Below are 13,735 nucleotides of genomic sequence, written 5' to 3' on the forward strand. Positions count from 1 at the left end.
ACTATGCAAATGCATATAGTCGTGGGGGCATCAAATCTTCTCACACAATGTACACACACTCAGATGATAATCTTCCTTTATTTAGGCGTTGTTGCTTCGAGATTATTTAGTTCCTCAACTAAAAACTAAATACATACACTCAAATCTTACTACCATTTTTACAATTGAAAAATTTTATTGCAGAAACATATTCCAGGGTGAATACGCGAACTCCAACCTCAATTAGAACCACGGCAAAAACTAGATTGCCACAAATTTTTAATTCAATTTCAAATGGATCAGGTCATGACGAGGGTGGCTCCGTGGACAAGAGCAACGTAGCAATGGGTAAGAAAATTTATATACAATATTAAGTGGCAGAAATTAGAGAAGGATTTGTTATTAATTTTGTGTTTAATAGAAAAAATTGAGAAAAAATGTCTTAGCTTCAACTTTAAAGTGGTTATGTATTGGATTTACTTCATATTCCTTTAAACTCACTCTGCATAAGTAATAAACTAAAATTATTTAGCAAAACTGGTTGTTATGTTAAAAAAAATCCAACGCAACACCTAAAAGTGATTCTCACCGACACAAAAGCTTGGATTTTGCAGCCTTTTATTCGAAGCAACTAGCTTATCAAATTTACCTTTTAAAATATAATTTTTTAATAATGTAACACATTTTTTTGTTGAACAAAATGAACAAGAATATTTAGTTCCCATAAAGTTCTCCAAAATAAGATAACCAGTTAAAAAAGGTCATCTTTAAACAATAACAGATATTTTGTCAAACCAAATATAAAAAATTATTGAGCATCCAAAATTATCTTTCCAAAATTTGAAAAGAATGCAAAAATGTTCCAGCTTCAACTTTTCAGTGGTTATGCATTGGATTTAGTTTACATTCTTTTAAACTAAGGCTGCCTAAATAATTAAGTAACCTTAAAATGTCGAATATACTATTTACTTGATAGACCAAAATATAAACATACTGAAAATAATTCAAACACAGAGATTTGGTTTGGTAACAATATTTTTTCAATGGTAGGTTATCAAAATTAAATTTGAAAAGATAGTTTTTGAATTTCTTGAGGTTTATTTTTGTTAAGTCAGAGTAAAAATACCTTTTTAATTTAATGAGCATAAGCAACAACATTTGTGTTTCATCAATTACTTTTACAGAATGCCAAACACTATATATGCATAAACGTAACAGACTTTTTGGAGGAATAATCTAACCAAGTGACATAAGATAAAATTTTCCTCAAAACTATATCTTGACTTCATCTATTATGCAGCAAATCGAGCAGCTACTAATGACGCATGCACAAGCACACCTCCAAATAATCCTAACAAAGGTATAAGGCAGAAAATAACCTACCTTAATGTGCCACAAGTATGTATTGAATGTTAGTTTTTGGACAATTTGGCTAAGTTGTCTATTATCATGTAGTGTACTGGCACATGGGAGATGCAATTCATGAATGTCAATATTGTCATGCTTTGTTTTGGTACGATGAAAGGTCACAAAAATAATACAACACATCTACCCCTACATATACTCTCTGTTACAGAGGAAAAGTTGAAATTCCTCAGCTCTAAGAAGCACCCAAGATTTTGTATGAGTTGCTATATGGCGAGGACATCAAAAGCAAGCATTTCCGTGAGAACATTAAGACTTATAACTCTATGTTCCAACTCACCTCGATGGGTGCCAAGATTGATTGAACTATAACAAATAGCAAAGGGCCACGCACGTTTATTCTATATGGAGAGAATTATCATCTGATGGGTAGCCTTATACCCGAAGAGGGGTGCATGGCAAGATTTGCACAATTATATGTGTACGATACATAAAATGAAATTCAAAATCGTATAGCAGTGATAAGGTGCGTAACGGAATTAAATATGGCCATGGTTATTATGTGTTGATTAAATCAGTAAGGAACTATTCATTTAACTAACATAAATTTCGAAAATGATTTGCCATGATACAGAGGAAAAGACAACAAGATACATGAAGATATTGTTAGAGATTTGAAGATGTTGGACGATAACAACATATTGGTCCAGGCATTTCAAATGGTTCGGGAGTCTATAGGACCTGACTACACATCCACAGTGAAGTTGAGGTTGTTTGGCAAACGGGGCAAAGATGGTAGGCGGTATAACCTACCATCCACTAATGAAGTTGCTGCGTTGATAGTAGGCGACTTTGATTTCGCCAAAACTGATAGAGACATTTTGGTTGAAACACATAGTGGGAGGCTACAACGAATTAATCAGCTAAATCCAGCCTATTTGGCATTGCAGTACCCTTTATTGTTTCCATATAGAGAAGATGGATACAAGGAAGACATTCCTCTAAAAAAAAGTGGTAAAGAAGATAAGGGTAGGCAAGAGGTCTCAATGAACGAGTTTTTTGCGTTCAGGATCCAAGAAAGACTAGCCGATGCATCTCCATTTCTCTATTCAAGAAGGTTATTTCAGCAATTCTTGGTAGACGGATTCTCCATGATTGAGTCAGCCAGATTAAATTACATTCGGCTTGATCAAAAAAAGTTTAGGTGTGAAATGTACAAGGGCTTATCCAAAGCAGTGTTAAGTGGGGAAACTAGACCTGCGTCAAGAGAAAAATGTATCATCCTGCCTTCTTCATTCACGGGAGGGCCTAGGTACATGATACAGAACTACCAAGATGCAATGGCGATTTGCAGGGTGGTTGGCTATCCAGACCTTTCTTACATTCACATGTAATCCGAAATGGCCTGAATTAGAAGACTTTCTTAAGAATAGAGAACTACATGCAGAAGATCAACCAGACATGGTATGTAGAGCTTTCAAAGTTAAGTTGGACAAACTTATCCAAGACATCAGAAAGAACCAAATATTTAGGCACGTTAGTGCAGGTAAACAATGTCCCGTTACATACTCTTTAATATTAATATGCATGTTTTTTAGCTTTTCCAGTACATGTGTATGTTCGTTATGGAGATATTTTGATTTTTTATGAAACCAATCATTTTATACAATAAATCTCTAACTTCTTCTATCACACGTTTTTAAACAAATCCGCACTAGAAATTTCTATTTCCAAAAAATAGTTTAACACATATACACAAAACCCTTTATAAATTAAAATGTGTGATGTGAAGATTTTTGGATGAAAAGAAAGTATGGAATAGGGAACTAAATTACTGTTGAATTAACCTGCAGTCTAAGATGGCTACATTTTTTATATATTTCAGTTCCAGTGAAGTTTTTGAAACTTTATAAATTGCGAATTCCATTCAATTATAAAAAACTTTGCTGGATTTGTATGAATAAAGAGACAATCATTTATAAAATTAACCAGCGTTGTCGTTTTTCATCATATAACTACGTAAAAGCATCTCCTGTATTAACTAATGGGAAGTATACAATGTCTAAGAACCTGTATAAATGTGTTTGTACATAATCTCCTTTGCAGTTGTGTATACAATTGAGTTTCAGAAGCACGGTCTCCCTCACGCACATATTCTGTTATTTCTACATCATGATGACAAGTTTCCAACGGAAAAAGACATGGACCGGATCATAAGTGCTGAGATACCCAACAAGGTCAACGATCCACTATATTACGAAGCAGTGGAAAAGCACATGATGCATGGTCCATGTGGTAGTATTAGGAAAGATTCACCATGCATGAAAAATGGTCAATGCATGAGGCACTTTCCTAAGAGATTTGTTGCGAGTACTACTATTGATGAAGACGGTTATCCGGTTTATAGGCGCAGGGATGATGGCAAAATAATAACCAAATCAGGTGTGGAACTTGACAATCGATATGTCGTGCCTCACAATAGGAAGTTATTATTGAAATATGGTGCTCACATAAATGTTGAATGGTGTAACCAGTCAAGATCGATTAAGTATCTATTTAGATACGTCAATAAAGGCCAAATGACCGTGTAACAACTTCATTTTACAGAAGTGCCACAAGTGATGTGAATAATGATCAGTGTGATGAAGTTAATATGTATTATGATTGTAGGTACATATCCTCGTGCGAAGCTGCATGGAGAATTTTCGGGTATAGCATTCATTATAGGAACCCTTCTGTGGTAAGGCTAGGCTTTCAGCTTCCTGGTGAACAACCAGTGATATTCAAGGACGATGAAAACATGGATGACGTTGCTAGGAAAGAGTCTGTGAAAGAATCCATGTTCTTAGGATGGTTCGAGGCAAACAAAAAATACCCTGAAGCTCGATCTTTGACATATGTGGAATTTCCTTCTAAGTTTGTATGGAAGGCTAATACTAGAAAATGGTTTCCAAGAAAATCTCATGTAATTATTGGCCGTATTTTCTTTGTACCTCCAAGATCAGGAGAGATTTACTACCTAAGACTACTTCTAAATTTTGTTAGAGGACCTACCAGTTATGAACAAATTAGAACTATTGATGGTGTTGTCTACTCGACATTTCGAGATGCATGCTATGCATATGAACTTTTGGCTGATGATAAAGAATACATTGATGCTATAGAGGAAGCAAGTCACTGGGGCTCAGGAGAATATTTAAGAAGGCTTTATGCAACACTCCTGTTTTCTAACTCAATGGCTAGGCCGGAGCATGTATGGGAAAGCACACAGAGAATGCTATCCGATGACATTCTTCATCGACAAAGAAGGTTACTTAACAATCAAGGTATGCTGTTATAGTTATTATTATTAATTGTAGAAAAATAAGTATTCTTTGTATCAGTTTGTCAATACTATTAATGTTACTAGACAACTATTAGTATAACTCTATCAATAAATATTAGTTGACTTATGAATTTGCTAGATTTTAATATATTTTTACTTCGCAAAATAAAGTATGAATCTCATACAAAACAAAAAGACATGGACACAATTCCCAAAATTAACAATAAACATTACTAACAAAATAATATACACATGCATCAAAACAAATTCTTTTAAAATGACATACTTACCTCGAGGTGGTTGAGCCACAAATTATATCTGAGGTTGATTATGCACAAATTGTCTCAATGGTCATGAATGCTTATATGGAAGTGTACAATAAGGTGTATCCTTTTTCCTTATTCTGCATCTTACTGTATATATGCCATGCAAAAAATCCAATTCTATTAAGCATTGAAGATATCATAAGAAGCTGAAAACATATTGCTATATAGACAATATACATCCAAATAGCAGAGTTCAAAATATCCAATATAGATATGGGAAATATAAGAATCAACTACATGAGGTAAAACAAATGTATATTTAACTAAATAATGATCTTGGTCATAATAGAACAGATGTAAATATAATTTATGTATGTATTTTATTGCAAAATTTTATCTTCTACAAAATCATACTATTACTTACAACAGTGTATACAGTTTGTTGAACAGAGTTACAAATTACAGATGAAGAATTATGGGATCTGACGTTGATAGAAATTGAAAAACTACTCAAGAGTTATAACAAGAGCTTAAGAGATTTTCCATCAATGCCATTACAAGTTTGATGCAAATTATGAATGGGGAAAACAATAAGTTGATTTCTGATGAGCTTCAGTACGATAAACGAATTTTGACTGCTGAACATGAAGTGTATGTACAACAACTTACAAACGAGCAAAAGAGAGCTTATGAAGAAGTGATGACAGCAGTGAATAGTGGGCAGGGTAGTTTTTCTTTCTGTATGGTTATGGTGGTACGGGAAAAACATTTCTTTGGAAGACAATTACTGCAGGTATTAGGTCCAAGGGTCAAATCATGTTGACAGTTGCTTCAAGTGGCATAGCATCCCTCTTATTACCCGGTGGTAGGACGACACATTCTCGCTTTGCAATACCACTCAATTTGGATGAATTTTCAACATGCAACATAAAGCAAAATACTCCGTTGGCTGAATTAATAATCAGAGCTAAGCTTATTGTGTGGGATGAAGCTCCTATGGTCAATAAACTTTGTATTGAAGCACTCGATAGGACCATGAGAGATATTTTGAGGTTCAACAATATTGCAAGCTTGGAACAACCATTTGGAGGAAAGACAGTGGTTTTTGGTGGTGATTTTTGACAAATACTACCAGTAATACCCAAGGCAGTAGGCAAGAGATTGTCAATGCTACAATTAACTCATCATATATATGGGATAGTTGTAAGCTGTTGACTTTGACAAGAAACATGCGCTTACAAGCGGACAATAGCAATTGTGAAAACAATGACTTAAGAGAATTTACTGATTGGATTTTAAGCATTGGAGATGGTAGATGTTTGTCATCTATAGATGGTATTGATAAAATAAAGATCCCAGATGATATATTGATACATGATTAGGATGATCCTATTAGTTCGATATGTAAAGCAACTTACCCTGAATTATTTTGCGGTTCAAGTTGTGTTTCACATGTAAAAGACAAAGCTATCCTCACACCGACACTACAACTGGTGGATGAAATAAATAATTATATGATGAGTTTGAACCCATCCGAAGCTCGGACTTATTATAGTTCTGATACAGTTTCTGAATCTGAAACAAATAATGATATTTTGGCATCAATTCACACACCAGAGTTCCTAAACACTATTAGATGCTCAGGAGTACCAAACCATGAGATAACTGTTAAGGTAGGGACACCAATCATGTTACTAAGAAACATAGATGACTCAGCAGGTCTATGTAATGGCACACGATTGGTTGTGTCCAAACTTGGAAAGCACATAATAGAAGCAAAAAGTTTAACAGGGAAGGGAGCTAGCCAAAAAGTGTTTATTCCTAGAATGACCCTAATCCCTTCTGATCATAGGATACCATTTAAATTTCAAAGGCGACAATTTCCTATCATGGTTTCTTATGCAATGACAATTAACAAGAGTCAAGGGCAGTCATTGTCACATGTTGGTTTGATATTAAAAAAGCCTGTATTCGCACATGGGCAACTATATGTTGCAGTTTCAAGAGTTACCAATAAAAGAGGGCTCAAGATCATAATATGTCATGAAGAAAAAGAGAAGAAGGAAACAAACAATGTTGTGTTCAAAGAAGTATTTAGAAACGTTGTCTAAGTAGTTTTATTATGCGAGTACCACCCATTAGGTATGTCCTAATTGCATGCTTCTTAGTTCAACATCCTCATATGTTTTTAATATATGGATATGTTCTAATTTCATGGTTTTTAGGTGGGCGTATCAATGTATAATTCTTGGTTGTGGGTTAGTCAATCAAGTTTTTACAAATCAAAAAAAAAAAAGCGAACATATAGGATCAGTAAGGTATTAAATGTAGCATTCCATCAGAATAAATTCCATTCGAACATATATATATATGACTTCGTAAAGATAGAAGTGCATTTTGTAATGTGCATAAAAGAAATTCACAACGATCTCTATATGCGATGGCAGACCATCTTTATAACAATATACCACAAATCCGTCATAATTAACCTAACAGGTCATTCTTTTTGCAGGTGATATTTTCAAATCAGATATGTTGAGTAGAAAAAGAGAGCAAGGATCCAAAAAATGACATTTTGGAATTAAAGTTCACAAACGCTTGCAGAAATAGCTCTAATCCTACTATATTAGCAAGTACATCAGTTAGGTTGGCATTAAACATGTGAAAAGTATATGCTCAGATGTCGTTCATTCAAATTCATCGACGGAACTCATGTCACATTTTGTGATTTTTTCTAACTAACAGTTAAAAAAGGTAGCATTCTCTTTCTTTATTTCAGGTGAATTTCATATTAAACCCCAGAAAAGGAGTCACACAAGTAGAATAACTATATAGTATCCCCTCGATCAATCTGGCCTCAAGATGGTGCATTTTGGTTTTTTATGACTTCACAAGAGCATTAGTTGGCATTTCTTAAGTCAAAAGATGATGCATTTTGGTTTTTTATGACTTTACAAGAGCATTAGTTGGCATTTCATAAGTCTGAGTCATGTTAACTTTAGTGCATGTGGAAACAGAATATATGAAGTCTAAATTTAAAATTTGTTAGAACTGTGAGGATATAACTTTATTATCCATTATTTGATAAAGTAATTTTCTTAAAAATGTCTTTTTATAACATTGAGGCAATCACTCTATCAGAATTTAGCATCCATAATATGAAAAAATGATATGTGGTTATGCAGAAGACTATCTAAAATTTCATAACAATGTTACCGTTCAAGAGTAATATATATATATATATATATATATATATATAAACACCTGCTTGGCAAAAAACCGTGCTAGCAAACACATACGCTAAACCAAAACTCAACAATATATGAGCGTTAACCCATTTTTATTTATATATTTGTTCCTTTATACAGTAAATTAGAAAGTCTTGGTTATTTATATATTTGTTCCTTTATACATTAAATTAGAAAATCTATAGCAAGCTACCGTTGTGTCAAACAAGAATGGACAGACACAATGATTCAAAAGGATATCTTCTTTCAGATATTCATGCACTAAAAGGAGGGTAAAAGATATGTTATAATACTTACACAATACATTTCGCAGATCTTGAGTATAGTTGGTTTGGTAACTTCCTAAGCTGCACAACAATTTAGAGCAACGATGATCAAACACACGGATAATTTATAGAAAACAAGATAGAAGATACACTGCGCTAACAACTCATTCTTCAAGAGTTACTTTAAAATATAAAAGATGATGGCTATTTAATTTAAACTGCTGCATAACTATATTGCATACATGTCAAAACTTTATATCATGGGACCATATCATAGTTGTCTTTCTCTATACCAGCAAATTTTGGCAAGCGTTACATTAGAAGGATTCTTCGTTTGAGCCTCTGTGCTTTATATCATTTTCAGTTGATAAAATAATATAAATGGAAAAACAAAGGAAGGTGATTATAAAATATTCTAAATGGAAAAACACATTTTTAAAAGCCAATTGACAAGTAGAATTAGAAATCCAAATCTGATCTCTTATTGAAGTTCACAATTCGTTTTCATTTTATCAGCAAGATCCTCACTTAAATTAACATAAGAATACCAACAGCATCATAAAAGAGAGAGAAAAAAAAAAGGAAACTTAACATAACTTGAAAAAAGGAAAAACACGTCTCCAACAGCATTAGAGCTCCACAGATCTGATATAAATTCAGAATTTCATTTCATCTTTTGAAATCCATTCTCACTCAAAGGAACCTACAACAATATCAACGGTGAAAGTACCATCAAAATTACTCTTCAACCGAACTAACACACCAGTGCACATAAGCCAAAACTAACAGCACCAGCAGATTACTCTTTGTATTTTTATTCAACTTCAAAATAGAACATTGCATTTGTATACATTCTCGCAAAATAGTGGAAAGTGATTATAATAGAGTATAAATGGAAAAATACATGTTCAAAGCAAACACAACTGGCATTAGATATCAAAATCTCTTATTGAAGTTTAGAATCACTTTTCATCTCTTGAGCAGCATCTATGCTCAAATCAACGCTCAACGAGAACAGCCATAACAAAATATCAAAATTACTATTATGAGCATCATAGAAGAGATAGATAAAATTAAGAAAAATCAACTTTCATAGAAAAAGGAAAACAACCTGTCCAACACGAATACAAGTAGCATTGAACCTCCAAGACCACAATTTATTTTTATCTTCTAAGCCGCATTTTCACTCAAACGAAGCTTCAACAAGGAGACAACAACGTCATCAAAAATACTCTTCACCCGAAGAAACACACCAACGCACACAAGCAAATAGTAACACCACCATAAATTAAGTTTAAAATAGTTGAAGCTTAATCAGATCACAATTTTACCAACGCATCTACTAATTATAACATTTTTTCAATGGTTATTTTTACAAACAACAAATTGTTACTATCAACTTATATCAGGATCAGTTATGTCGGAATGGTGACCAGCATACGGTTTTCGATAATATATTAGCAATAATCAAGACTAAAAAGTAAATTAATAAAGAGATCACACATCACCTCAATTAAGTTTCGGTGATCTTTTTCCCCACCATTTTTATGCTCGGCCAATCTGATCAATTTGGAACACATAATTAAACTCAAATATTATGAAACCATAACAGACATACAAAAGTTAACGCCTTTTACAATTGTAATCTGAAAATGAAAATCCCAAAGAATTTTTAAGCCGATCACTGAATCGTACCTGATGCATGCAAGCTTTCCCCAAAAACTGTGTTCAAGCCAGCCTTGAGCGAGTTTTTTCAACATCTTTAGTGATATCGCATTCAACAATACATGATTGATTCTGAAATATCAATTTCGAAGGAAAGAAAAGGAATTCTTCAAAGTGATTATAATTACAAGTATCTGCAGCTACCCATTATATATATAGTGGGTCATCTTGATTTAGTGGCACCCATGCGGTGAAATGGTAGGTGAGATTTAATTTTCATTAAATGTATGGGGAGTAAATCCCCATAATAGTCTCCGAAATTCGGATCGTTACCCAATGTGATCCCTGAAATCCCAATTGCACCATTGTAATCCTCTAGGTACGGCTCCGGGCACCATAATAGTCCCTGGACAGTTTTCCGGTGATGAGTCATGACCAACGATATGATGTGTCATGAAGTTGCCACGTTGGAGAGCCAAAACGTTGGCATTTTGGGTTGGCGCCCCAATTTGGCAAAAACATTGTCGTTTGGCCCAAAATAAAAATATGAAACGTGCTTCATCAAAAACACACCATCTCTTCACTTGTCTTCTCCACTTCTACCCTCTGTCTTCTTCTTTTCTTCTTCTTCTTCCTCCTCTCTTCATGAATGCCACTACCTTAGGGTTCCATTGGTGATGTTGAAATTCTTACACTCAGAAGATATCAAAATCAAGTTTTACTTCATCGTTCGTTTCCTCCTGCGTCAGAAACAAGAGGTTCTGCCATTTGTAAAGGTAATTTTTTTTATTTTTTTTTTTTTTTTTTTTTGCAATGCATGATGATTTTTGTATATGCTTGTGTTGTGAGTGTGGTTAGAATTATGGTTTTTTTTTTTGTTCTATTACTATGGTTCTAGGGTTTGATTAGGTTGGGGTTTCATGAGATGCTCTGTTTGATTATGGTCATGCTTTGTTTGAAAATAATGCTCTGTTACTTCCTTAGGGTTTCATTAGTGAGGTTGAAATTCTTGCACTCATAAGACATCAAAATCAAGTTTCACTTCATCGTTTGTTTCTTCCTGCGTCAGAAACAAGAGGTTCTGCCATTTGTAAAGGTAAATTTTTTTTTATTCTTTTTTTGCAATGCATGATGATTTTTGTATATGCTTGTGTTGTGAGTGTGGTTGGAATTTTGTTTTGTTTTTTTTTTCTGTTACTATGGTTCTGTGGTTTGATTAGGTTCGGGTTTCATGAGAAGCTCTATTTGATTATGGTCATGCTCTGTTTGAAAATAATGCTCTGTTTCATGGTCATGAGTGTTCTATTTGATAAAACACTTATTTGTTGATGTCTGTTATATGAGTGAATACTGCAATGACTTGTAATGTAGACAATATTATAAATACTTCTGCTGCAGTTGTCCTGTATAATATATAATTTGTCTAATTCAGTTTTTATGTATAATGATGAGAATATTTAAAAGATCTATTTTACTTAAGCCATTTTAATTTTATTAGAAGATTGAAAATAAACAGCAACATGTTATCACAAAAGTATACTCTTTATTAAGTTTGTAGAAGATGTGATGTTATGGAACTTGAAACATACATATTCAAATAAAAATTTCGTGTCTAGGAGTTAATATTATATTTGTCTTGTACTAAATAAAGTGACTATATCCTGCAAATAATTATGTAAATAAGACACTAAAATATGTTTGTGTACATGTATTATTCTTTTTATTTTTTTTATTGAATAGTTAGTGTAAATAGGACAGAAAAATCTATTTGTGTTTATAGTGATTGTCAAGTAATGGGTTTTGAATTTTTTTTTCAGATAGAAGAGATGTTGGATATTATTCTCCAAGGTTAACACAACCATTATCCCCAAACACCAAAGTTACCTCAAACACCAAAGGTACACGACCACCATCAACAGTTTCAAAAGGCAGTTGGTCCCCTTTACTTGTAGTTTCTGTGGTGATAAAGGACATACAAAGAGAGGTTGTAAGAAGAAGAGAGCTTGTGATGCTGTTGCAGTTGCTGCTGCAGCTGCTGCAGTTGCTGCTGCTGCTGCTGCTGCTGAGGCTAATAAGAAGAAGAAAAATGAAGGAGGTGCCCCTGCATCTAAGCAGCAACTTCAGCAGCCTCAAGATGATGGTGACGAATGTGATGGAGAAGACAATCCTCTTGTGCAGTCTATTGAGATTGGGCAAGCCACTTCTGATGCACAACCTGTAGAGATAGATATATCTCAGCCAACTGCTTCTGATGTAGAAAATTCTCAAAAGGTAACTTCTTATTTACATTTCTTAAATTTTTTGTGATTCAAGTGAATCATCATTTATGTGTAATGTAAATTTTTTTCTATCTAGGATCATGGAATAAAAAGACCTTCAAAATTATCACCAAGGAGAAGATCCTCTCCACTAGCAACTTCTGTCCCAATGAATCCCATGCAGGGTGCTAGTTTAGGAACTGCAACAAGACTTGTCAATTACATGAAGTTCATCCCAATTCCAGGATTTAAAGCTCCAAAAAAGAAGAATTGAAGACTTTAGCTTAATATGTATAGGGCTTTCTGTTTTGAATTTAATACTTTTTTGCCCATGCTTTATAAGCTCCGCCCTAGTTGTTGAATCTCACTGTTAATCTATGATTATGCAATGTAAAAGAAGATGATTAATAGTCTATGAAAATATCTCTTTTTTCTCCTTATCATGGGTTGAGTTTTGTAAAGAATGCTTTAAAAGAATAAAAAAGAGATTCTCAATGGATTATGATCACTTACCAAAGTAAAGTAAGACTTGAGCACATCTAATCTATTGTGTTTATTAATAGGACCAACTACAAATACTGTTTCCAAATTTGAGACAAGCTAAACCAACAATAGATCAATCTTCTCATAGAAATGAAACACAAATCCAATTGAATCTTGAACACAAATCGAATTGTAGCGCAAAATTTTTGGGTTCCCTTTCTATTCCTCCTTAACCCAGGCTCACCTAATTATTCTTTTGGATCTTCAGCGTATCAATGAAGTTCTTCCCTTGAGCAATGTCATTAGATGCAAGAAAATCAAGAAAATCTCTGAAGCTGCTTTCCCTGTACTTGTTTGGATGCTCATCATCAATAAGGTCTGCAGCAACCCCCATGTTATCATCCATTCCCAAACTAAACAAGCTAACAATGGAGAACCTTGTCCTGTCCCTGTGAAGAGTAGCTCTATGGACAACACTGTTGAACAAACCATTGCTTAGCACCTCAAAGTGATCACCGATATGAACCTGAAGTGCATAAGGAACATGTGGAACTAACTTCCAAGAGCACGCAGTAGAATCCATTATCTCAAGGCCTTGGCAGTTTTGATACGCGATGGTGAGGCAGCTGTAGTCAGAGTGTGGTGGAAGGCCTAAGGCCATAGCTGGCTCTGGACATGGTGGGTAGCAGTTCACTGCCATCACTTGCATCCCATCTTCAAGTTTTTTTGTTAGAGCCGCTGTTGTTGATGCCTTCAATTTCAGACTTTCTAGGATTGCTTCCATCACCTCTACGCTCACTTTCTTTATTTCTTCACAATATCTCCCCATCTTTTCCCTAAAATCTCCAAACTTTTATTTTTTATAAATAAAATTCTAACT

At 34.0% G+C, this 13,735-nt stretch overlaps 2 protein-coding genes and 1 pseudogene across 2 annotated transcripts; 2 read left to right on the top strand and 1 right to left on the bottom strand.

Annotated features, from left to right (window-relative positions):
• Positions 3,423 to 6,057, top strand: LOC110269208. Its single transcript, XM_021116893.1, has 3 exons — positions 3,423 to 3,931; positions 4,015 to 4,670; positions 5,729 to 6,057. Exons 1-3 carry the CDS (start codon positions 3,423 to 3,425, stop codon positions 6,055 to 6,057), a joined length of 1,494 nt encoding a protein of 497 aa, XP_020972552.1.
• Positions 6,453 to 7,046, top strand: LOC110269209 (ATP-dependent DNA helicase PIF1-like). Its single transcript, XM_021116894.1, has one exon. The coding sequence runs from the start codon at positions 6,453 to 6,455 to the stop codon at positions 7,044 to 7,046; it is 594 nt and encodes a 197-aa protein (XP_020972553.1).
• LOC107627106 overlaps positions 12,851 to 13,735 on the bottom strand; it is a 3,313-nt pseudogene continuing 2,428 nt past the window's right edge.

This window comes from Arachis ipaensis, chromosome B02 (genome assembly GCF_000816755.2).
Source record: "Arachis ipaensis cultivar K30076 chromosome B02, Araip1.1, whole genome shotgun sequence".
In the NCBI taxonomy this organism is placed as follows: Eukaryota; Viridiplantae; Streptophyta; class Magnoliopsida; order Fabales; family Fabaceae; genus Arachis; species Arachis ipaensis.